Below are 25,953 nucleotides of genomic sequence, written 5' to 3'. Positions count from 1 at the left end.
GTGTTGATACAGCTATTTGTTTGTAAGCATTTGTTAATGCAACAAACTGTATGACTTCAGTTTCACATATTTATTTTGTAGAAAATCTATACAGGGTGTCCCGAAATTCATGCAACAAAATTTGGTCACAGATTCTTAAGACAAATTTAGGGGACCCGTATTTTTTATTTTTGCCAAGTGGCCCCCTCTTTCGGAGTTACAGCCCCCTGAAGTCCGCCACTAAGAATAATCTTTTGTTTATATCTCAGAACCCTGTTGTACGAGAATCACTAAATTTGGTACACAGGGGTTTTATGACATATGGAATCGGATGGTGCTACGTTTTTTGGCGGGCCCTTAAGACAATTTTTCGTGGGCCCCCTTGTCTTTGGAGCCAAAAAAATTTGGTCGCATATTTAAATTTCTTAAAAATTATCAGTCCACTAGAAAGCCATTAAATTTAGAAACTTTTTGTCTCTTTATACTTTTTTCGTAAAACGTAATGTTTTCGAGAAAAATGTCAAAATGTGTTCGAATGCATATCGTGATTCGCCATTTTCCTCAAAAACATTGCGTTTTACAAAACAAATATCAAAAGACAAAAAAGTTTCTGAATTCAATGGCTTTCGAGCTAACTAATAATTTAAAAAAAAAATCAAATTTGGGACCAAATTTTTCTAGTTCCAAAGACAAGGGGACCCACGAAAAAGCGTCTTAAGGGGATTTCTAGCCAAAAAGCGTAGCACTGTGAGATTCCACATGTCATAAAACCCCTGTGTACCAAATTTAGTGATTCTCGTACAACATGGTTTTGAGATATAAAAAAGACTTCAACAACATCCAAAAAATTATTTGTACTTCATATTTTGGATATTACAAACTAAGACTGTTGTTTTTTTATCGATTTCCTTTGTAGTTTTTCCAAATTTTAGGTGAGAGTGGGGTATAAAACTTAACCAAACACTTTTTTCCAAGTTTTTAAGCTTTAAATCAGGAATTGCGTATATTTTTAGAAAAATCTTTTCTCGCACGGCCTCCGCCGCATACCAGTGGCGTCTGACCCCCCGACCCCCTTTCGTTCGCATACAAGACCGTCCATAAAAAACGAACGCCCGGATGCGCCGTTTCACTGCATTATTTTTGCTGTAACTGTACACAGCCACATACGCATGCATACACACAAACCAAGATACACTAATTATACTCCCAAAGTTGTCCTAGTCAAGTCTAGGATAGGCGAACAGACAAGGAGGGCAGACCTAGAGCAGAAAGAGAGAGAGAGCCGGCCCTTCTGCGATACCAGAGCTAGACACCTTACCCCGCGACTTCCCCCACCCCTTCGCGGCGGGCACCCCCGCACACCCTGCCGCCTTTGCGTGTCGCCCATCATCCCCTCTAAGAGAGCCGCGTCCCGAATAATATTTTTCAGAAATCGCTGGCACGTTTTGACGAAAAGTCGTGGCGTGCGTGAAAAAAGTGCGCGCGGTGCGTGTGTGTGCATTCTGGCCGGCGATCGCTTTTCGTTTCATTAGTTTCAGTTTGGCCCACTGCAACGTCATAATACCACAAATACGCAGCGTGCATGCAACAGTTTGTTTCTCGGTAGGGCGTAGTGCAAATGACTTTTGTTCCATTTTCGTGGTGAACTCCCGTGCTCCGCAACTCCTGCGTAAGTTACACCTACTTTTTCACAATTTTTATGCGAAAATTGCGCCCGAAAGGGAGGAAAATAATCCCATTGGGCTACTTCCTTGACCGACATTAGTCAGTCCGTAAACAACTGCGGAAATAACCCGTCAGTTTCCGGGCTGCCGATTTTTGTTTGCGCTTTTTTAATTTGGAAGTATTCGAAAAAAGTTTACACCCTAACTTGGCAACTTCACCCCTCGAATTTTTATGATGTAAATATTTTCCTTGTTTAACTTGTTTTTGTTTATGTAATATTAAATTCTCAGAATTTTGCATATGATTACTTATTTAAAACAAACAAGTCTTAATAGTACTGTTGACATAATTTTTTTCACACAGAACACACATTGTCTGAAAGTATTTCTTTTTTATCTTGAATGGCTTGTCACACTCAAATTAAACTATTTACAAAAAAATATAAGTGGACTCTATCTCGCAAGGGTTGTTTTCAACAAATTATCTAAGTGTTGTTAATGTTTCGAAAAATTTTCTGCTTTCATGTTTAAAATTGTATAAAATATATGTCTGAAAAATTGCTCGGTTCCCTCCCTTCTCATTTATGTACCTTCAAACGAAAAGCGGAAAATTTAGTTTTTATTTTTTTTACTTAAATAAATATGGAGACAATTCTTCATTATTAACAAAAACTATTACATTTACGAATAAATTGAAGAGATCAAATTTATTGCAAATAAATCAACCTAAGTAAAATGAATCTTTAAATGACCATATTTGCGACAGAAAAAAGTTACTAAGAAATTATTTGTAGGGGTGGTTAGTTCTACCCCTTGCAATCGGAAATGTTTTTTCAATAATAGAAAAAATCTATGTACTAACATTTCTGTAACTTTCACTATATTTAAGAAAATAACTTAACAAACTTATCTCCCCATTAGAAGGGTTACAAATTTGTACGGAAGTGGCGGATAGATTTTATTACGTAAATCACCCCCTTAATTTTTACATTAAAAAATGTTTAAATATAGTTTTCAAAACGAGAGTAGAAAACCGTACGTAACGGCAATGACATATATTGTGAAACGTGTATTTAGCATTGTGCAAATATTTATCTCGTGAGATTTCAAACTAAGCAAAAATAAATTTGATAAAAACAACCCCTGATCCAGAAGTTTATTCACATATTTTTTTATTATTTTACAATGTAGCACAATAGCCACAAAAGGAAAACTAGAAATAAATTGTCACACTTGCGTAAAGCCCATGTCACACTATGAAATTTCTGTGAAAATTTGATCAAAATAATTTTCCGACGACAGCAAACTTAACTTCCATCAAATTATTTCTTTAAAACTGATTTGTTCAAACTGAGAAAATAATAAATAAGTTAATCGTTTATTTAACTGGAAAAGCAGAAAACCAATCATAAAAAGACGTTTCACGGAGTTGTCACACATGTCGGGCATCAAAATGACGTCTTGCGACTATTTTAATCAAATATATTTGATGAAGATTTGACACGGGCCTAATATTGTTAAAAAAAAAATTGACAACCGTGAAGGTGTCATAAGTTTGTACGTTTCGTCACAATTTGAATAACCTTAAACGTAAATTAGGCACAATTCGCAACCGGATGTAATTCTGCAATTTTCGAGCGCTTCTCTGTGCAATTGATCAAGAAAAAATTAGTAACGAACCTACTTGCATTGCGGTTCGCATTTAACTCCGAAGAACTAAAAATTGGGTCGACTCGCGTCCTATTTTGGCACGATAGACAAATAAGGGTTGCAATAGACACTAATGGGCAGGCGGGGTATAAGCGGAAACGGTTCAGCCAATGAGAGGGCTGTCCGTGAACGGGACGGGGTGAGTTCGTGCTAAAGCTAAACATAGCGAAACCGATCGCCCGTGCGTGTGGTAGTGTGTGGGGCAGTGCGTATTTCGAGGTGCGTTTCTATTTTTTCCTGTCTATTTACTTTGGTCACCGTTGTGTGCGCGTTGCCTTAGCGTTTTTCGCTAGACCGCCTCTTTTCCGCATGTAAAGCGTGATAGTGCACTGTGTATTACTATTTATGCCTCAAACTGAATTTTTGCGCGTTATTTTTTTCTTTTGAAACTTCAAGTAAGCCGTATTAATCTTTCTAGGCTAGTTTAACAGTGCAAATGACTTTTATTATGCATTTTTTATAGAATGTACAAAATACCACAGTACACGGCTTTTAAGCAAATTTTAAATTTTTCGCGTTATTTTTTATTTTTTCCCTTTTAAAATCCTAAGTGAAGCCGTAGTATTGTTCTTTCTAGGCTAGATCTTGATTGTTATTGTGCAAATTCAGCTTTTTTTAGAAATAAGATGAGTTCTCTATTCCTTCATTTATACAATGTATTTTATACAATATGTTGCATAAAGCGACGAGTGAAAAGTACACTGAAATCTGGTCATTTACCTCTGATATCGTTTGGTAATTTACTAATTGCTTTATTATTGCCTTTTCGTGGATTTTAACTTACGACCGACACAATATTTACTAACGTCTGAGTAAATGATTGCTTATTTTTTCTTGTAATTAAGTTATTTTGTTCTATTTTTCATCCATTTCTTTATTAACATTTCCCAAAAAATATAATTCGCTCTAGCTGTAACTGTTCGTAGTAATACAATTTTAAGATAACTGAAGAGAAAGAGAATAACTGTAAAAACCATTGCATTTGAAAAAGAAAAATTTGTACCTGTCTCACCAGTGTTAAAATCAAAATATTTTAATCACTTCAACTCATATATCATCGTTTATTTAAAAAATTATTTTCATATCGATTTATTTTCAAACTTTAAATTTAAAATTATACTGAATTTACCTATTAGGAATAGTATTTTATTATTTACTATTTACATTCAATGATCATAAATTTTGTGATTACATTACACAACTACATTAGCAGTAAACATTTTTCTTGGCGCATTCGCCACATTTTTAAAAAGTTTGAGCAGCATTTTAATCTCACTTATCACAATTAATTATGATAAAAGAGAATTGTAATTGTAAACGATTCGTTTCATTAAAACAAAAGATTAATTCTAAATATAGATATATTGCAAATGTTTTAAAATTTTTATCAATGGTTATTTAAAGCAGCGAGTAGAATGTCATTCATTTTAAGACCATTGATAAAGGCTTTTTACGTGTTATGAGCATAAAAAGTTATTGTGAATTTCAGATATAAATCAACTATAATGTACAATGCTTCTTTTTGACAAAATTACATGCTCTCTTAAATAATTGTTTGTTGAATCAACCATTTTACAATTAAAAACTGAAAAATACATTTTTCTGTTCTAAACCAAAAGATATCAAATATTTTTTCCATCTCCTTAGATTGAATTCGACTTGTTCCTATGGTATTGTAATTATTTGTTTTTCTATTTTCAACTTTATTTTAATTTTATTTGTATATGTTAAGTAAGGCGATCTCTTTTAACTAAAACGACTTTATGATTGATGAATCGACGACCTAAAGTTATCTGTTTTCGAAATACAGGGTGTTGAACATTTTAAAAAAGTTTCACGTTTGTTCGAATATCTCTAACGAAGTTAGATTAATAGAACTTTGGTAAATAACATAGTTAATTGGAAAAAGGTATTAACTCAATTGATATACAGGGTGTTCCTAAATAAGTGTCCCAACGGAAAACTGTAAATTCCTCTTGAAAAGTGACACATTTGTTTCCTCTTCCATTTTTCTTTCCGGGCTTTCGTTTTCGAGATACACGATATCAAACCTTTTTTTCATATTTTTGCCAATATCTTAGGAACCGTTTGAACTACAGGACTGAGCTTTTGTACACACATTACCACTATTAATAGCTACTTGTTGCAAATGTTGTTAAATTTCGTTAAAATTGTTAATTATTACTATCTGTCTTTTGAATTACAAAAGATTCTCGAAACGTTAACAAAATGTTTGTTTTTGTTCATAAAAAGTAATTTTTCTTGAGAACGGTTGACTTTAGAGCAATGAACCAAGAGAACTCTTTTTGTGTAAAATTCATTGGCGCTTCAGAATTTGCTGTCAAATGTCAATTTTTCCAGTGGCGTAAAAGTTAGGAGGGTAAAACCCTTACGATACCTTAAAATCTCCACCACTGGCACATTCAATGAATTCAAGAAGGGTGCGAAAAAGTACCTATTAATAGTGGTAATGTGTGTACAAAAACTCAGTCCTGTAGTTCAAAAGGTTCCTAACTTATTGGCAAAAAATTAAAAAAAAATAAAGTTTTAACACCGTGTATCTCGAAAACGAAAGCACCAAGAGAAAAATGGAAGAGGAAAAGAATGTTTCTTTTTTGAAGAGGAATTTACAGTTTTCCGTTGCGACACTTATTTAGGAACACCCTGTATAAACCTGTAACCAGCGGCGGAGATATTGGCAAACATCGTCATATTATCTTATCCATTTTAAAATTAAAAAAATAATAACTTAGTTTTTCCAATAAAATAAATGACTTTTTTCTTAGAAATGTCATTACAATTAAATCCAGAATTTCCAAAATACTCAGTGGCGTCGAAATTCTGGGAATTCTTAATGACAGTACTCCCCAGAATCTCCACCATTGCTCGACATACTTGTGAATTAATACTTAATTAATAAAATTATTAACCTAAGTTTACGTCTATCTCCAATAAAGATAACTGGATAAACCTGACATTTCTATTAAACTTCAACACTGCATTCAACGTTGCACTAATTGTTGCCCATAATTTTAGGGGCACGAAAGTCAAAGCCGCTAGATCTAAGAAAGGGTTCTTCAGAAAGAGGTCATTTGATACTTAAATTGTAATAATAAAATGATATAAGTAATAAATGTAATATACCGGGTGTCCCCAAATTAATGCAACAAAATTTGGTCACAGATTGTTAAGACAAATTTAGGGGAGCCGTATTTTTTAATTTTGTCCCCTCTTTCAGAGTTGTAGCCCCCTGAAATCCGACCCTAAGAATAGTCTTTTTTTATATGCCAGAACCCTGTTGTACGAGAATCTCTAAATTTGGTACAAATTTGGTTTTATGACATGTGGAATCTGATAGTGCTACGTTTTTTGACGGGGAACCCCTTAACACACCTTTTTGTCTTTGCAGCCAACAAAATTTGGTCGCATATTTGAATTTCTTAAAAAAATATTAGTCCCCTAGAAAGCCATTAAATTTAGAAGCTGTTTTGTATCTTCATACTTTTTTCGTAAAACCCAATGGTTTCGAGAAAAATACTAAATGTGACCGAATGCATATGATGATTAGTATGAAATTCTACGTGTTAATCGTAGGTGGCTGGCGATGCGCATTCGATCACATTTTGCCATTTTTCTCGAAAACATTGGGTTTTATGGAAAAAATATCAAGAGACAAAAAAAATTCTAAATTCAATGCCTTTTTAGCGGATCAATAATTTTTAAGAAATTCTAATTATCGACTAAATTTTTTGGCTGCAAAGACAAGGGGACCCACGAAAATGTGTCTTAAAGGGGTTTCCCGCCAAAAAGCGTAGCACTATCAGATTCCACATGTCATAAAACCCCTGTGTACAAAATTTAGTGATTCTCGTACAACAGCGTTATGAGATATAAAAAAATACTACTAAGGGAGGATTTCAAGGAGCTGTAACTCCGAAAGAGGGAGCCACTTGGCAAAAATAAAAAATACGGGTCGTATAAATTTGTCTTAAGTATCTATGACCAAATTTGTTGCATTCATTTCGGAACAACTGGTAATAGATTTATGGGCAAAAGTTAGCCCTTACTTTGACTTATGTCATAGCGTGGCTTATAAAATAGTGTCAACGTTACTGCTGTTGAATTTTTACACTAAACTAACAGACATAAACAAGGCTAATAACTAGAATTTGTAATAAAATAATATCTAGTTGCAAATTAAAAATGATGCATAAAACCATTATTACATTATTCAGATATAAGTAATTACTATTTTGTAGATGAATAAAGTTATTTTGTCAAATATCGTCAGACCCATAAAATATTAATTAAATCTCTACCTAACAAAATTTTCAAATAATATTCAAGTGGTATTTTATAAATGACTTTTGTATATAGAATTTGTGACAAATAGACAATCTAGTGATGTTGGCTTCTTTCCATTACCTTCGATCGTAGCGAGCTCTAGCGGGAGCCAGGGAAGCTCTGGAATTATAGATTTATAGCTAAAAAGTCGTTGCAGAAATCGCTAACAGTTATGCCACTTTATTGCCATGCCAACAGGTATTAAAATAAATAATAAAATTTAAAGAACATATATGTTTAAAAAATGAGCATTACCATTATCTTTGCAGTTTATTTGTTTATTTTTTTGCTTAGTATGGTTAAACAATAAATATTTCCTATAACGCTAGATTTTTGTTTCCAGTACGTGGACCACTTTCCAAAATGGGCACAGCACAGCAGTACTGCCTGAGGTGGAACAACCACCGCTCGAACCTCCTAACCGTCTTCGACGAACTCCTCCAGAACGAAGCCTTCACCGACGTCACCCTAGTATGCGAGGGCGGCGGTCCCATCAAGTGCCACAGGATGGTGCTCGCTGCCTGTTCCCCATATTTCCAAAACCTCTTCACCGGCCTGCCTTGCAAGCACCCCGTGGTCGTCCTGAAAGACGTCAAATACTCGGAGATCAAGGCTATCCTCGAATACATGTACAGAGGGGAAGTAAACGTAGCCCAGGATCAACTAGCCGCTTTATTAAAGGTGGCGGAAGCCTTAAAAGTGAAAGGTTTGGTGGAGGAGAACAGATCCAACAAGAGCCCCAAGAACGAAGAACCCATGGACCACTCGCCCTCCATCACCACTTCGAACTCGGTGATGCAGAGCTCCGTCCACAGCAGCAGTAATAGTTCTCCCCCGCATTCGACCAACTCCATGTACAAGAATCCTTACAACTTGTACACCACCAAACCTCAAGAGCACAACTCTAGAATGAATTTACCCATGTGGGCGATGCCGGGACTACCCTTACCGCCCCATACGACTCCAGTGCCTAACCCCAGCCACCCCCACACCGCCGCCACTGCTGCTGCCATGCTGAACTGCTATGAGGCGGCTAGCTCGGACATTTCCCCGCTCAAGAGGAAGAAGCTGTCCAGTTTATTGATGAACAGAGATACGCCGATCCTGAGGACGGTACTGGGCCAAGGCCAGGCCGATTCGTCTCAACCTGTTAGCCTTGTGTGCCATCCGGACAGCGCCGAACGTTCGGGAACAACCGAAGAACGCGTTAAGGTAACTGTTTCTTTCTGCGAGTATGCAGGGTGATTTCTAAGTCTATGTCATAACTTCTGGATGTTGCTACTTGGATCATTTTAGACCAAGAGGTGAACCATAGACTGAAGTCATTGATCTTCGAGATACAAGGTGTTGAAGTTATAAGAAAGTATCACATACTCATATTCAAATATCTCTGAAGAGGTTCACGGAGATTCATAAAATTTGAACTAATAATTTATCTAATTAAAGACAAAAATGAACTGGCATACAAATTTGTTGACCAGCAGCAGAGATACTAGGAGCCACTGACACTAAAAACCCCAGAAATGCTACGGTATTTTGAGAATTACGTGCCATTTTCGAATTATTATTTATTTTTAATTAAATAAAGTTTATAGTTGTATACATCTAAATAACTACAATTTTCATAAAAAAGATTTTTGTTCGAAAAACAATTATCTGGTCCCAAAAAAAAATAATTGTCTTGGAAATGTTTAATTATCTGAAAAATAGCAACGAACACGGCTCTCAGAGAAACAAAAACTTTGTCTAATTTTTTTAAATCTTTTATGGTTATACTGTATTTTGAACAAATACAAAAAATCCTGTGCATTCCATTTGACAAGTAACTACACAATAAGCTTTCCAATGTCTCAAAAATGACATTTTTCGAATAAAGTGAAATAATGTTAGAAAATTAAATGTACTTATGCAATTCGCGAAATACTCCGTGATGTCGTACTTAGTTCTGGGAGTTCTTGGTAACAGTGATATTTCCACCACCTGTTAATGAACCAATTCAATTAATCCATGTTAATTACGTCAGTTCCAGTTTCATCAATCTGAATCAAACATTTTCAGAGATCTTTGAATGAGTGTAATAGTTTTTTTAAACACCATATAGGTACCCCGAAAACAAGCGTCTTTAGACATTTGTTTTATTGAAATCCTTTGGCCTATAATATTCTAGAAAACAATATTTTGAAATTATGATATGCATTTAGGAGATACCCTATTACCAAAAAACATATTTTTCGAAAACTCTCATAAACCGATCAAAATAACTCATTTAGAGGAAAAAAAAGAAAATTGTTACCTGGACATTTATAAGTGGAAATGGTAAAGGGGCTTATAATAAACGAATAATAAAATAAATGCGTGAGCAGAGGCGGCGGAGGGTTGATATGGGAGGTTGAAAAGTTATGAAAAATTGTATCATTGGGCTTTCTGGCGAAAGTTGACGTCAAACAAAAAAGTATCTAATACAAAGGTTGTAGATCATGCAAAAATCTACAACTTTTGTAGAGGTAATTTTTTAACATAACCTCAAAATTTCCGAGAAAAATGCGAAAAACAGGTTTTTTTCTGATTTTTTGTTTTTTATATCTCACTTCCGCAAAAATAATTTAATTTTGACGAAACTTGGTGAAAGTATACCTTTCTCTGTCTTAAATAACCTTAATTTTTTTTAGATAAAAAAATTAAGAAGTTTCTGAGATATTCATTTTTTTCGGCCTGAAACACTTTTTTTCCAAAGGAAAATTCTACTCAAAAAAATCATCGTACAGAGTTCTGCCGGTAATAATTTTTTTCGTTTTGACAGACTTTTTGGTGAAATAAAAAAATTGGTAATCACAGTTCAAAAACAAGCTCAAAAATACAAAAAAAGTAAAAAATTACTTGCAGCAATGAATTTTTCAGTAATTGTTGATATGTTTAAATTTAAAAAAAAATCAAAAACTGATTACACCATTCAATTGTACGGAAAAAATACAAAAAAAAACTGTCTCGTTGTTTGACTCAAAACTATTTTTATATAGTATTGCTATAAACATAAGTCGAATAGTGAATAAATAAAATAAATAATATTTTTTTTTCCGTAGGATCGATTAGTGTACTTATTTTTTTAAAGTTTGATGAATTTATAGATATACATTGTGTCCAACATAAGGATGGGATAGCAATAGGATCTAGGAAACGGTAAGAGATAGGGGGTGGCTCAGATTAGAAAAAAGTTGTGTTTTTTTATACCTAACAATATGCTGTTTAGAAAGTTTTAAAATTCCGTGTAGTTCCGGAAATATTCGGAAAAACCCGAAATTTTGCTAAATTGTTTAATTTTTTCTGGCTTTATTTAAAAATGAATTTTAAAATAAATTACATGATGATGGCCCGTCGAAGACGAAACGTCGGATTACAAAAATGTTGAGCCATTGTATAGAGCGAAAAAAGTGGCATTGTAAATATGAAATTTATTTAAAATTCATTTTCAAATAAAGCCAGAAAAAAAAATAAAAACGATTTTGCAAAATTTCGGGTTTTCGGATTTCGCGTCAACAGTAGACTTTGCAGTTAATACTTTGTATTGTAGAAATTTCAAATTATCCTGAGATAATTTATCATTTGTGCATTTGTAATTCGACTTAGACGTTCATAGCAATACTGTACAAAAATAAAGTTTTGTGTCAAACAATGAGACACATTTTTTTTCCGTAGAATTGAATGGTGTAATCAGTTTTTGAATGATTTTTAATTTAAACAAATTATTAACAATAACTGAAAAATTCATTGATGCGTCATTTTTAATTTTTTTGCTTTTTTTGAAATGTTATTACAGATTTTTTTATTTCACCAAAAAGTATATGTCAAAACGAAAAAAATGATTACCGGCAGAACTCTGTACGATGATTTTTTAAGTAGAATTTTTGTTTGAAATAAAAGTGTTTCAGGCCGAAAAAAATGAATATCTCAGAAACTTCTTGATTTTTTATCTAAAAAAATTTGAGGTTATTTAAGACTGAGAAAGGTATACTTTCACCAAGTTTAGTCAAAATTAAATTATTTTTGCGGAAATGAGAAATAAAAAACTAAAAAATCAGAAAAAAACTGTTTTTTGCATTTTACTCGGAAATTTTGAGATTATGTTAAAAAGTGACCTCTACAAAAGTAGATTTTTGCATCTTCTACTTTTGTATTGAATACTTTTATGTTTGACGTCAACTTTCGCCAGAAATCCAAATAATACAATTTTTCAAAACTTTTCAACCCCCCAAATCAATCCTTCGCCGCTTCTGCTCACGCATTTATTTTTTTTAGGTTTATTATAAACCCTTTTGCCATTTTCACTTATAAAAGTCCAGGTAACAATTTTTTTTTTCTCCAAGTGTAATTTGGTTGGACTATCATGATAAATTGCTTCAATAATATGATCACTTTTTTCAAATTCATATATATCAATTGCAAACATTATTCTAGCCAAATATCATTATTTACTTTGTTCCCAATATCACATGCGCCAATTTGAAATATGCAAGGGTTTCTCTTGGAGTGCTTCTCTTTTATTAACACCAACCACTTATTTAGTGAATTTTCTGTTGACATATCTCATGAAAAAATTGCAATTTTTAGTAAATTTATGGTCGATTTAATGTAATATGCTATACATTTAAAATGACAAATGTCCTCTGAGTATGTGTCTCGCTGCCAGGGATTTTTATGATAATCACATAACCTTTGTTTTTCCATGTCTTATACTGTCATTATTAGTTGTTCTTCTCTTCTAAAAGCCTCTTCAATGACCATTGAACCTGAAAAATCATCAAAATTAGATAAATTACCGAGGATTATCTTATTAACAAAAATGTTCTTCATGAGCTTCTTAACTATTTCGATTTCTAAATTCTTCAAAATCTTTGGGGAATCATTTCTGTTCAAAATAAGTAAATCGTTTTCAAATGTTTTCATTTTTTTTCAATATAGCACCTTTTGAAGTCGTTATAGTATTTATTATCTTGGAGATTTTTGAGGAAAAAAAAATAAATTCAGTTTCTGCGGCTTTCGATATTTTAAAAGACAAATATTCCATCACTTGACAAATCCATTTCGCTTTTTACTTCATTCATATTTAACACTTGAGTCGTAATTTTTAACACTAATATTTTCACAAAATTCCTCAACACAGTAGGTAAAACAAATATGGTGATCAGAACCAAACGACTTTTGATATTTTTGGTTGTTACATGTTTCTGTTACAAATATTCCTTCACTTGACTAATCCCTTTCGCTTTTTACTTCATTCATACTTAACACTTGAGTCGTAATTTTTAACACTAATATTTTCACAGATTCTTCAACACGGTAAGTAAAACAAATATCGTGACCAGAACCAAACGACTCTTGATATTTTTGGTTGTTACATGTTCCTAAGAATGTCAAGATTTATATAATTTTAACAATATTTTGAAGCAGTTTTCGAAAAAATATTATATATCCAGTTGCGAAGTCGCTTTTACATTCATGAATGGTTTTCTAACTCTGATACAAAAAATTCTCCATTCTGAAATACAAAGCGATACTTCGCAACCTAGAATCAAAAATAACTATTTTCACATTATTTATACGACTGTTTATTTTTGTAGCATGTGAAAAATGAACCATCCGAGGACGCCCAATCGCCGTATACCGATTTCACGCTGATGAATGACGAGGAGGACAAATCCAAGCTAGCCATACCTTCATCCTCGCCCCAATCCTTCTCTCACGAGATGAGAGGAGTAAGCTCCGGCATAGCCACCTACGTGCCTTCCCAAAAACCCGAATGGAAACGCTACAAGCAGTATTCGAGGGACGAAATCATGTCCGCCATAGAAGCGGTGAGAAACGGGATGTCGGCCTTACAAGCGGCCCGAAAATACGGCGTACCATCTCGAACGCTCTACGACAAAGTTAAAAAACTGGGGATAACCACCAGTAGACCCTTCAAACGAGGTACCAACGGCAGTACAGCGTGCTTCCCCTACGGCACTGGATCCCCCTATGGAGGACATTTGTCCGAGACCGACGAAGGACCCATAAACAACAATTCCGCTCTGATAGATGCCACCACCTTCCTCCAGCACGCCATGGAGAACCGTGGAGGAGACGAACGGGAAGCCTTGGCCGCTATGGCGGCTGCTGCTGCGGCTCACGCAGTCGCGTCTGGTCATTCTACCAGTCCGAGCAACCACGGACGGGCGAGGAGTCCAAGCCCCAGTCCCACAATGCTGAAGTACATGAGGCATAGCAGTTTGACCCCTTCCCCAGCACCCCACAGTCACAGCGAGACCAACGGAAGCTCCGAGAGAGATCACGAGGAGGAAGAGGACCAGGTGGAGGATCTATCAATCGGACGAAAGGAATCCAGGGAGTCCAGAGTCATCATGCCACCTATGAACCAGGTCTCCGCTATCATGAAGAAAGAGGAGATGCTGATGGAGAGCATAAAGGAAGAGGCGGCGAGGAGAGAGGTGAGCGTCGAGAGAGAGGCGGAATGAAATGTAAATACCCGCACAAGAGAAACTCTGCTGAAATAGTTTTAAACCAGTGTTAAGTTTTATTCTATATATTTTATGTATGAACTTGCAACTACTACGAATTGACTGAGTTCAGTGCAATATCTATAATATCTGTGGTTGTCCACCCGTACTCACTTAGTTTTAAGCCTAGGTTGTAGTTTTAACAACGAGAGAACTGAATGCCTATTTCAATGCTTGCTATGAGACCAGCTCATTCTTTGCTACAAGTTCCTTGATTAAGGGATGCAACTCATAAGACTGATAGATTTTACTACACATTATATGAGACTGATAGAGGGGAGCAAGAAATTGGTCTGTATACTCGCATCGTGGTGTTTGTTGATCTTTAAAAAGATGTAAATAGTAACGTTTTATTGCTGAGGGGCATTAAGCCTGTTCGTAGAGGTGCTGAAGTTGTTTCATTATCCGATTGTTAATGCTGTTTCGACAAGTTCGGCCCTCTTTAATTTTTGAGGAAAATTACGGAGAATAATATCTATGTGATTATACTATTAAATATTTGTGGTTTTGGGATTTTTAGGATTGTATTTTTCGATAGAGTAAGTAAACTGTAAGATATTATTTAACAAACGAAAAATATCGGCTCAAAACATTAAGCCATACGAGTATTGATATATACAGAGTTGTATTTTGTGTCAGAGTGTTCTTGTTGCACTATTGTTATTTGAAACCTTGCAAAGTACTGGATAATAGTCGAGTGAAGTGTTCGTTTGCCCCTACAAGCGTTCTATTCAAGTTTTAAAAACTATAATCGATGTTTTCGTTTCTAAAAAGCGATGTACTTTTATTTATTTCTCTTCATTACGTTGTTTCCAAAACAAAAAACTCCAATTTATATTCGTTTAATACATTTTTTGAGTCAATTACAGTCAAACAAACATTCAATGGGCTATTACGATGTTCACGATAATATTGCACGTTGCCATAGGTCTTACAAGTGGCCGTTTTAGCCATAGCTGTGATTTTTCTAGACTGAATGAATACACATAACCACTGACCAATACTACACCTTTCTTTATTTTTGACTGACCCAGGTCTAGTCCCTCAACTTCATTCAGCTCATTCATTATTAACCAAAAGTGCAATTCATATATTGCTACACTGTTATTTATTATTAACGATTATTGTACAAGACTGAACGTTTTTGTTTTAACTTTCCTAAATGTATAACACAACTAATCAGAGGACCAATAATTATTATGTAGGGAGTGATGTGCCTTTCGATCAAAATATTTTTTAAAAACATTCCACTAGTTTTTACTTTTTTGTATGTTTAGTAAAATTAAAAGTTCAACCTGGTTTGGCCGTTTTGAAATTTTATTGACAAGAACAATTCTTCATACAGCAGTTGTGTTAGAATATTTTGCCATTTAATTTAAGACTGATTATTATTTGTTTATTGTTGTCGAGTATTTTAAGAATTTTGTTATATCTTCCTAATTTAGTGTAAAGATCTCTTATCTTACCTACCGAAAGCCCAAAGTGCTGTTCATCTACCTCAAATAAACATTTTATTTACATAAGAATTTGAAATTGTATATACATTGCAGAAATATATATGTATATTGATATGTTTTATTCTCTATATTGCCTACCATATCGGAACACCTTCGTGTGCTCATATTTTTTATTTTTTCATGTATACACGAAATGTACTGTTGACGATGTTTCTATAATTTAATTATCCAATTCCTTTATGTATATGTTATTATTGTTAGACATAGTTTTATTACTGATTGCACTGCACTATGTAATGCATTTATGATAAGTGAAAATAAAATTCTATATTCCTGAAAAACTATTTTCACCCGCAGGTCTACAGTAACCTTCACCTCCAATATACATTTGAAAATTCTAAATAAGATCGATAGAGTACAAATTATTTATTGCGCAGTTTTATTTCTAAGTGTAAAAAAATCATTCTTTATAGCACGGACGGGTTAATTAAAAACACCAGCAAAAGCCGCGTGAATTTAACCAAGAAAACTTTTTACACGCGTGTCTTACAACGTCTTCGGTCGTGCAAATTCTCATACGAAATGGTCAGTTTTTCGTAAATATTTGTAGTATATCGATTTATTTTGTTTGCAAATGTCATTTTGACGACTTATAAGAGTGTCTGAACATAATTAACAATTTTGCAACCTAATAGTTGTCTTGATCGAAACCAAGGAAACGATATTGTAAATAAACTGCTGTAGCTGAAGTCGCTATCATTGTTCCTAAAAAATTAAATCAAATAAGTTTAGGACTGTTGTTTCAGCTGTTGAGTAGATTTAATTAATAAAGTTGAAAAATAATTTTCTTTTTTATCTATATTTTAAGTATGTATGGACCAATTGTTTTGAAAATTTGTAGTTTTACGTTTTTTGAGGAGGCAAATACGAATATGCAAACAGTGTTGGGGTAACGTTTAGAGGGCGCTAGTTATACTGTCCTATCAATGTAAAAATCTGTCTAACTTTTTGTATTATACAATTTTGAATTTTTTAACTACAAATTATTGAACTACGTTCAGTTTTAAATAAAAAAGGTGTACTAGTTACAAATCGATAAACTAAACCGTTTTCGGTTTTCCAACAATGTGGAAAATTTCTATTAAGATATTCTCTTCTCTAAAAAATAACGACAAGGAAAAAACTACTTCCTAATCAAATTGAGTAGAAATTTAGAAAACAATACCCCATATGGTATTGTAGTGACAACTGTCAATTTATTATGTCCATGCCTACTACTTATTATTTTCTAATTTAATTCCCGTCGAATTTCAAAAAAATTTCTGTATCTCGAAAACAGTCGAGTTTATCGATTTGTAACAAGTATACCTTGTTTAGTTAGAATTGAACGTAGTTCAACAATTTCTAGTTAAAAAATTCAAAATTGTAAAATATAAAAAGTTAGACATATTTTTACATTGGCAGGACAATACAACTAGCGCCCCCTAGACGTGACCCCAACACTATTTGCATATTCGTATTTGCCGTCTCAAAAAACGTAAAACCACAAATTTTTAAAACTATTGGTTCATACATACTTAAAATATAGCAAAAAATCGAAAATATTTTTTCAACATTAACTCCCTGTAGAACGAAAAATAGCAACAATTGATTAAAGTATATTTGGCTCAAGCGCTATATTTTGACGTTAACAATCCATTGAGGCCATTGAGCTGTGTACCATTATTAATGACTCATCCTGTATATGCCATGATTTCGTCAGTCTTTCTTTAAAATGACGTCACAACATGCGCGTATGCACACTATGTTATATTCACACCACGGTAAAATGTTGGTCAAATTCTTGAAAAAAAAAACAACTATAAAATGTTTGGTAGTAATTATCATGATGCAGATAAAATAATTAATTTAAAATGAAACTACGATGCCAAATCAAATCCTGCGCAGGGACCACCTAAGGAAGCAATCTCAAACAATGTAATTAGCGCTACTGTTATAGGTACCTATTATTTACTACAAGAGTCATAAAGTGGAATCGAATTATTTATTGAAAATGCAGTTACCTAATTGCAAAATAGATGTATGCATTATTGTAAAAAATGAATAATTCATAAAAGTTTAATAATACAAAACAAAAGAAATCTAAATACGCAAACTGAAAAAGGAAAGTAAATGCCATATTATTATTTCAACTTAAGGTGGCCATATTCCCGGCCGAGAAATAGTGAAATTTCTGGCGTTTTTAGGTACTGAAATCTTTAAAAGTAAAACGTGTAGAACAAAAGTAAGCACAAAAATGAAATCCTTGACGTTTTGTTTATTCATTGTTACCATTTAAATTTACTCAAATAAAATAATAACTAAAAAAAAAGCGTTTGTAAAACATGCGTTTGCTGTTATTCTAACCCCACATTTTAAGAATTATTTTCACGTACTTATAAATAAAAGTAAACAATTTTATATGTAGGACTAAGCAAGTAAATGTTATAAGAATATTTACATGTGGAATTATATATAAAAAAGTTAGTATTTTCGTAGATTTCAGTACCTAAAACCTTGATGGTTTGATCGTTTTTTGCACCTGTTTATTCGTTTTACTGCGGCGTCTTTGAAAATACTCAGATGGCATGACATAACATTCCTATTATTTGATAAGCTTTAGATTATTCAGTTATTAAATGTTTGAAATTATTTGTCTTTGCGGAAAACACTATTTATAGAATATGGGGCCCTTAACAGCATAACACGTAGTGTTACAGTTGTTTACTGTCTATTATACATTATTTTAGAACTGAAACCTAGATACTACAATTATTTACTTAAAGATTGTGTCATTTTCCTTAGATGAACTTTCCTGTGCAATGAATCATTAAAATTAAAACATTTTTCAAAAGTTTGCGCCCAAAAAACGCCTTTCATTAAATCAACAATCACAACATAGCCTCCAGCGCAACCTATACTATGACAAGTGAAATTTATACCTCTGCAGTACAGATTTCTTTTAATTAACAGCCCCATCTTAACATTAATCGACCAAATAGAAGAAAAATATTACAGCGCAGCCTATTCTTTGGCAAGTGAAATTTAAACCTATGCACTACAGATTTCTTTTAATTAACAGCGCCATCTTAACACAAACCGACCAAATAGAAGAAAAATATTACAGATTTTTAATTTCAAGAAATATTGTTTTCAATCCCACAAAAATCGAAAACTGACAGTTTCTTTTGACAGCAAGATAGTGCAGAGGGGTATGTATTGCTATATTTTTTGTAAAAATCTGCAATCATCCTGCTAGTAATATTGCAATAAAGTTTTTAATTAGATAAATTTTAATCATTCTATTGTGTTTAAACAATAGCTTATAATATTTTCCTAATAGAAGTAGAAATGTCCACTTTTCGAATGAAATTTAATTTATAGGTTATGTTATTTTGACTATTTCTCAGCAACACAATATTTTGGTTTTGTAACCCGTTTTGGTACTTTTTAGCTTAAAATGGCCAAACAGAAAGGTGAAAAGAAGGGAAAATCAGCTATTAATGAAGTAGTTACCCGCGAATACACAGTCAACCTTCACAAGAGGCTACATGGTATTGGATTTAAGAAACGTGCCCCCCGAGCCATTAAAGCAATCCGCCAGTTCGCTGAAAAACAAATGGGGACCCCCGACGTTAGGATTGACACCAGACTGAACAAACAGTTATGGTCCAAGGGTATCAGGTAAGTTCCTGTTGGTTCTTCTATTTATTTTTATTTCATGTTTATTTGCATATTATATCTTTATATATTTATATCTTCAACTAGCATTGTATTATACTAGCAATATCTATATTAAAAATCTGTTCACGTAGTTGGCGATTAGTTGTGTGGCAGGTCACTCAGCCAGTATGGCCATATTGAATGCCTAGGCATAGAACAGCAATGACTATTCACAGATGTAGCACTCTGCTATGGCTTGTGGCTAGCATACTTGTGGTATAAGCAAATTAAAACAAATTCTACTTATAAATAAGCAGATTTTATTTTTTGTTTTTTTTTTTAGGAATGTACCTTTCCGTGTACGTGTACGCTTGTCACGTAGAAGAAATGACGATGAAGACTCTGTGAATAAACTGTATACTCTTGTGACTTATGTTTCTGTATCTTCATTTAAAGGATTACAAACAGAAAATGTAGATGCCAGCCAAGAATAGAGTCTACTGTAATTTTTTAATTTAACGTTTCCAAAATAAACAATTTCCAATATATTTTATTATTTAATGAATACAATTCCCAAATATAATGTAGCAACTACAAAAATTAAACACCGTCATATAACAGTAATAAACAATTATGCAGCTATAAATACTACTAATTCATTTTATGAGAATGTACCTGATATTTATGTCTAATTTTGAAAATAGTTCATTTTAATCAAATTCCTAGCAAATTTGTTAGGTATCAAATGCAGTAAATTGAGTTATTTATATTGTATAGGTGGTTCATAATATTTTCTATAGTAATTATTTTGTAGCTATAATTATTTTTATTTACAATCAGATGTTTTCACCAAGAGAATGTTACAAGAAGTACCTTAAAATCATTAAATTTATTTGTATAAAAAGAAGTGTTCGTATAACCTGCACCTGCTTTTCTGCAGTTGCACAGTTTTATGTTCTGGAGTAACCAGTTACTTCATATAATAGTAACGCGGAACGCTGCTGCAACAAAATAGTGTTACACAAATTACAAATACTGACCAATCACTATTACACAACACTTTAATTAGGTTCTTCTTGAACTGGAAGTACTGGAACATATACTTTCTCAAATTCTCACACACAAGTCATCTCGATTTGCCTGAAAATTTTTATTAGCAGGCCGTTTATTTATTGATAATAATAATAATAAATAAGATTTTTGATAAAGAAATAATCTAAACTTCATGCACGAATAAAAAATAGATTACTTTCTATCGTAACCTTAAAGGGTACAGCACTACATTCTATTCTATAATGCTATATTAAAAGAAAAAGGGAAAGCCTGAACATCCAACACCACAAAAATCGATTTGTGTTTCAAAGGGTCAGGACTCCTGACTCAGGAGGTAAGGAAAGTAGATCACTTCGTTGTATCACACTCCTGTACGCTGGAAAGTGTAAAAATACACGAGGAGTGCTCCAATCGTAGAAACAGATACTATGATTCTATTATTTGTTTGGTAGCTATGATCCAAGGATTTTATACAAGTATAAAATGTATAAATGTATAAAATCCTTGGCTATGATCCTATCATGGAGAAGTCTCCCTGGATCCTATGATGAAAATGAAATGTCAAATGTCAAATTAAATTACGTTTAGTTAGGTTAGGTGTTAGGGTGACTGTTCCTTTGTAATATTTTTTGTTGTACCAAAATGGAATTAAGAGATATTAATTATAATAAAAGCGACTATGTTGAAACTGTAAGTTCTAAAATCTTATAAAACAACGAAATTATTTTATTTAAATTTTAGGCCTCTGGAAATAAAGTATGTCGACAAACAGTATTATGTGGCTCGCAAAACATTGTGCTACAAGGCAAGGTGATAGTACAATCAGAGGCCATTATAAGGGGTGACTTAGCCAATGTTAAAACAGGACGATACTGTATTATTAGCAAAGAAGCTGTTCTGAGGCCTCCTTATAAGAAATTTAGTAAAGGGTAATCTGTATTTGCTTTTAAAAATATATTTTAAATACTGCTATTTGAGTTATTATTATTAGCTCTGTTGGTATATCGTTATATCATGTTTTAGTGTAGCATTTTTTCCTTTGTCGATGGGTGATCATGTTTACGTTGGAGAAAGATCTGTAGTGAATGCAGCTATTGTGGGCAATTATGTGTACATTGGAAAAAATTGTGTTATTGTGAGTGACTAAAATAGTATAAAATACATACAAAAACCCTGTTTGATCAATTTTTATTAGAAAGCTTATTTTAACTGTTGTAGGGCCGTCGGTGTACACTTAAAGATTGCTGTGTCATAGAGGACAACACAATCTTAGCTCCTGAGACAGTGGTGCCTCCATTTGCAAGATATAATGGCTCACCAGGAACACAAATTGGTGAATTGCCTGAGTGTCAAGCCGATTTAATGGTGGATTTCACTAAAGGATATTATCAACACTTTCAACCAACCAAACTAATTTAATTTCATGCTTCAAAAATGATTATATTTTATTCCATTTATATTTGTATTTAATAATATTTATTTGAAATAATCTATGTATGTATAAGCATAAGTTTTTTATTAATAAATAATCACTTAGATATATTTTACCTCTGTACAGGTTGTGACATTTATAGGGAAATGAAATTAAAATACAGCTTTCCAAGAACATTACATATAATCAAAAGGTCTTAGGTGAAAAAGTTTTATATTCTCATTTTACGAAAAAAAAAGTAAGCAATGGAAAATAGGAATAAGTATACTGTCTGTAAAATAGATTTCTTGAAACTCTATTGATGGAACTTTAGAGATTTTTAAAGCAAACAAAAATTCAGTACCTATTTTAAGTATAATTTTTATAGTAATCGATCAAAACACAAAACAATCATTGCAAGTACCGTGTACCATTACACAAAAACTAATAAACTAAACTATGTATATAAACCGAGGTGGTAGCCATATTACCAAAAAATTAATATATACTGTTCAGTTCAGTTAATTTAGTGTCATTTTTTGGGCCACCCTGTACACATGAAGTTTAGTTTAAAAATCCATGACTAAATTTTCAAAAAGGAAAACGGGAATTTTGAAGGAATTTATTCCAACCTTCGTGTGCTGATTGATGTACAATAATACTGTTTTCAAATTTAATTAGAACCTTGTAAAATTTAACATTTTTTTATTTTTAATTTAGAACCCCTCCTAACTTGAATGAATGTATTAGGAAACAAGATTATAAATTGATGGCTTGCTATTATTTTTTATGTGTATGCCCTACATTGTACCGAGTGTTGTACTGTTACAGGCGGTCAGTGGGCTAGGGTTGTACACGAGATCTCTATTTCTAATTTTGGACCATCCTTAATAATGGTCTTATGAAGTCGGACTAATAAAGTTTTGACTCGTATGATTTTTTGAATATCTAAATCATGTCCATAAATCACTGCATACTGTGTACTTTGTTATTTTTTATAGATTATCGAGTTTATATGTATTAGTAGAGGTAAAGTGCGTGGCATGATACAAAATAGCTATTTATGATATACTTGTTAAAAGTAAGATTTTATTTTGTGAGTGAAGATGATTAAAAAACGAGCGTAGCGAGTTTTTTAACTTCACGAACAAAATAAAATCACTTTTAACACGTATATCATACACTATTTTTTCTACAAAACTGTTAAAAGTGGGCTTTTTAATTAAAAAGCCCACTTTTGTAGAAAAATAGCTATTTCGTGTTTCATACATTTTAAATTAGTTAAATTCTGACTGTTTATACTCCCATTACTATAGTAACATCTGCATGAATAAAAATGTTCGCTTACATGATTTATCATCATTTACCACTTCCACATGGATAACGTGGAAACCGCAAAAATATCATGTATACCACCACATAGGGGTATAACTTTTATACATGAAGCACGGATTTATTGAAGTAACCTTTGAAAAATCCGTAGTATTACGTCACTCTCTCTTTGTGGATCACTGCGCAAATAAACCTCGGATCTTAATGGCCCATTTACATGAGGCCAGTTGTGAAGACATTCCATTAAGCCAATCCAATGACAAAGTTGAGGACAATCCAATAAAAATTCAATTGAAGTTTAGAATACACGTAGGCCAGTCCGTCATCCACCAGGCTAGTATCTTTAAATAATCTATGTGGTCTAGTATATACGGTTGTGTAGAATCGATAGGCTAGGGCTAGGCTAGGCTTGGCTAGGAACGTACGTTCTCACAAATGCCATTACACAAGCCAATCCACTTCTTGAGTGGTGGGGGATGCTATTTACTCCTAAAATTAGAAACCGTTCTAATTAGTGGAGTGGCTTGGGACAATGGCTGGAGACATTCCATTTACAGGACTGTCTCATTTACACGATGCCAATGTTGGACTGGCTTAGTGGAATGTCTTCACAACTGGCCTTGTGTAAATGGGTCATAAAAGTTCAAGAGTAATTCAGTATATCTGGTTGCCTGTCACGAAAATTGATTATCAATAAAATTCATTTAGCTTTAATAAAGTTATAGTAAAAAACCACCCTTGAAGTGATTTTGAAATTAATTAAATCAATAAGCCAAATTTGAAAATGGGAGTATACCTAATACCACAGAATATAAATACCATTCTGTGCTAATACCGTCTATATTATATGTCATTGGCAGGACTGGCTCTGAGTCAGTGTCAGTACAATTGGCTAACCTGCTCAAAATAGGTGTGAAATCCCTAACTTTACATTTCCGATATAAATCGCAGGATAAGGGAGATAAATTTGTTTTTCACATTTCATCTAATTTTTTATTTTGTAAGTATTAAAAAATAATTGAATTTTTTTAAGCTTCATTCATAGCTGGTCAGCTGTCATACCAAGAATTCTTACGGATTCTAAGCTTACAGAAAAATGCCGTTTCAATTTCACCCCATCACTCTTGGCTGTATACTGATCGTGGCAGTTGGAACGGTCATTTATACTTACATGACGACAAGACAACAGCCGCAAGCATTGGGTGGTGGCAGGGGAAGAAGATCAAGAGAAAACATTTTCGAAGAACCCCCATTTTCACGAACAAGACAACAAGCGCAAGAACACATTATTGTCAGGAGAAGGAGGTCAAGGGAAAACATTTCTGAAGAAACCCCATCTTTAGGAGCAGTACGACAGGTGCAAGAACACAGTAACAACGGGAGCAATAGATCAATACAAAACATTTCTGATGAACCCCCATCTTTAGGAGCAAGACAAGCACAAGAACATAGTTATGAAGGGAATAGAGGATCAATACACAACATTTCCGAAGAGCCTCGATCTTTAGGAACTTCTAGATCCTCTTCCTGGTCAGCACTATCCGATGATAGTGAACAGTGGACAGTGAGTACCGATTTCATACCTTAAAACAAATTTTATTAATGCCTCTTCCAGATAATCTCGTAAAGAGAAATAATAAGACAATTGTACGATCGTTTGCCACCTCTGAAATGGGAATCCATTCTCATTGCATACATATGGCTGAACAAAACCACCTGCCCTATGTCGGACAGAAATCGTATCTAGTTTTTCTCTTATTGGACAACATACAAATAGTAAAATAGTGTAACAAAGATAATTGTTAAGATTAGTATTAGTATATTAGTAGTATAAGTATACTTTAGGTAAGAAAGAGAAGTCGATAGTTTGAGATACAATTATAAGATAAATTTTTTTTATTAGAAAGATAGGTATATTTTTAAAATTTTTGTTGCAACGAGAATATGATTTTTTTGACTGTTTGGACAAATTTGGAAGTACTTTCATAATTATATATGTTAATCCAAAAATTTTAACGTAACAATAGATTTTGGCTAAAATAACTTGGATCATCTAAAGTTAGTGTAGGAAATTTACGTTACTTGATGTTCTCGCATTGCAACTTTTTTCATTCTATTTTTAGATTTCAAATATTCTTATTTGCATGTCTTTTACTAATATTACGATAAATTATAAAGAAGTGACATTAATTAATTTAATCATAATGTTTTGCAAACTTTTTGTTAATTTACATGTAGGTTATAGTTTTTGGTTTGGGTAGATGTATATAAAAATCGTATTACATTTTAATCAATTTTACTTAATTCGAAAACCTAGAATCAACTGGAATGGCACCCTTTAAATTTTTTAGCCTTTTACTAGTTTGACAACATATTTGTTTCATTGTTCGGTTATTTTATTTATTCAAAAACAAAATTTTAAATCATTTTATTCTTAAAAATGATTGTGTGTAGTGGAACATTTTTTTTGTTAGTTTTGTCAGGCACTCGTGTTTCCACGAAAAATAAATATAAAAAATGTCATTAAAATAATAATGTGAAGAGTTAAAGCTTGCTTTCTTTAATCTTATTTGATATCAAATTTTAATATGCATAAATGCTTAAAATGAATTTACAACTTGAGTATTTAGCAGACCTGAACAGGTGTGGAATGGACCCCGGATTCAGCGACCCCAAAAGACGTATATATAGGGTGTCCCAGTGTGGGCATACAAAAATTTACCAGGGGATAGAGCAGACCAAAATGAGAT

At 33.1% G+C, this 25,953-nt stretch overlaps 4 protein-coding genes across 5 annotated transcripts; all 4 read left to right on the top strand.

Moving 5' to 3' along the window:
- The first annotated feature begins 8,060 nt into the window (after nucleotides 1–8,060).
- Nucleotides 8,061–14,206, top strand: LOC108917444. The gene is made up of 2 exons (XM_018724041.1): nucleotides 8,061–8,909; nucleotides 13,313–14,206. Exons 1-2 carry the CDS (start codon nucleotides 8,061–8,063, stop codon nucleotides 14,204–14,206), a joined length of 1,743 nt encoding a protein of 580 aa, XP_018579557.1.
- A 4,692-nt stretch (nucleotides 14,207–18,898) lies between these two features.
- LOC108917260 (60S ribosomal protein L31) lies at nucleotides 18,899–19,955 on the top strand. The gene is made up of 3 exons (XM_018723769.1): nucleotides 18,899–18,956; nucleotides 19,199–19,428; nucleotides 19,751–19,955. The coding sequence occupies exons 2-3, from the start codon at nucleotides 19,205–19,207 to the stop codon at nucleotides 19,899–19,901; spliced, it is 375 nt and encodes a 124-aa protein (XP_018579285.1). The 5' UTR covers nucleotides 18,899–18,956; nucleotides 19,199–19,204; the 3' UTR covers nucleotides 19,902–19,955.
- Nucleotides 19,956–21,006: 1,051 nt separating this feature from the next.
- On the top strand, nucleotides 21,007–22,553 carry LOC108917309 (dynactin subunit 5). The gene is made up of 4 exons (XM_018723853.2): nucleotides 21,007–21,150; nucleotides 21,202–21,389; nucleotides 21,484–21,595; nucleotides 21,679–22,553. Exons 1-4 carry the CDS (start codon nucleotides 21,103–21,105, stop codon nucleotides 21,877–21,879), a joined length of 549 nt encoding a protein of 182 aa, XP_018579369.1. The 5' UTR covers nucleotides 21,007–21,102; the 3' UTR covers nucleotides 21,880–22,553.
- A 1,545-nt stretch (nucleotides 22,554–24,098) lies between these two features.
- Nucleotides 24,099–25,740, top strand: LOC108917211. Of its 2 annotated transcripts, XM_018723709.1 has the most exons (3): nucleotides 24,099–24,203; nucleotides 24,296–24,767; nucleotides 24,819–25,740. In XM_018723709.1, the coding sequence occupies exons 2-3, from the start codon at nucleotides 24,300–24,302 to the stop codon at nucleotides 24,828–24,830; spliced, it is 480 nt and encodes a 159-aa protein (XP_018579225.1). In that variant the 5' UTR covers nucleotides 24,099–24,203; nucleotides 24,296–24,299; the 3' UTR covers nucleotides 24,831–25,740. The 2 variants fall into 2 exon arrangements, with proteins under 2 accessions (XP_018579225.1, XP_018579216.1); XM_018723700.1 differs by having other exon boundaries at nucleotides 24,099–24,767.
- Nucleotides 25,741–25,953: the final 213 nt, after the last annotated feature.

This window comes from Anoplophora glabripennis, unplaced genomic scaffold (genome assembly GCF_000390285.2).
Source record: "Anoplophora glabripennis isolate ALB-LARVAE unplaced genomic scaffold, Agla_2.0 scaffold3, whole genome shotgun sequence".
NCBI lineage: Eukaryota > Metazoa > Arthropoda > Insecta > Coleoptera > Cerambycidae > Anoplophora > Anoplophora glabripennis.
This window is presented reverse-complemented; position numbering and strand designations above follow the sequence as displayed.

Bases quoted from the DNA above. Each gene is read 5' to 3' on its own strand.
- LOC108917444 (XM_018724041.1), top strand. From the start codon at position 8,061: ATGGGCACAGCACAGCAGTACTGCCTGAGGTGGAACAACCACCGCTCG. The intron at 8,910-13,312 runs GTAACTGTTTCT...TTATTTTTGTAG, and splicing joins CAACCGAAGAACGCGTTAAG to CATGTGAAAAATGAACCATC.
- LOC108917260 (XM_018723769.1), top strand. From the start codon at position 19,205: ATGGCCAAACAGAAAGGTGAAAAGAAGGGAAAATCAGCTATTAATGAA. The intron at 19,429-19,750 runs GTAAGTTCCTGT...TTTTTTTTTTAG, and splicing joins TTATGGTCCAAGGGTATCAG to GAATGTACCTTTCCGTGTAC.
- LOC108917309 (XM_018723853.2), top strand. From the start codon at position 21,103: ATGGAATTAAGAGATATTAATTATAATAAAAGCGACTATGTTGAAACT. The intron at 21,151-21,201 runs GTAAGTTCTAAA...TTTAAATTTTAG, and splicing joins AAAGCGACTATGTTGAAACT to GCCTCTGGAAATAAAGTATG. The intron at 21,390-21,483 runs GTAATCTGTATT...ATCATGTTTTAG, and splicing joins TATAAGAAATTTAGTAAAGG to TGTAGCATTTTTTCCTTTGT.
- LOC108917211 (XM_018723709.1), top strand. From the start codon at position 24,300: ATGCCGTTTCAATTTCACCCCATCACTCTTGGCTGTATACTGATCGTG.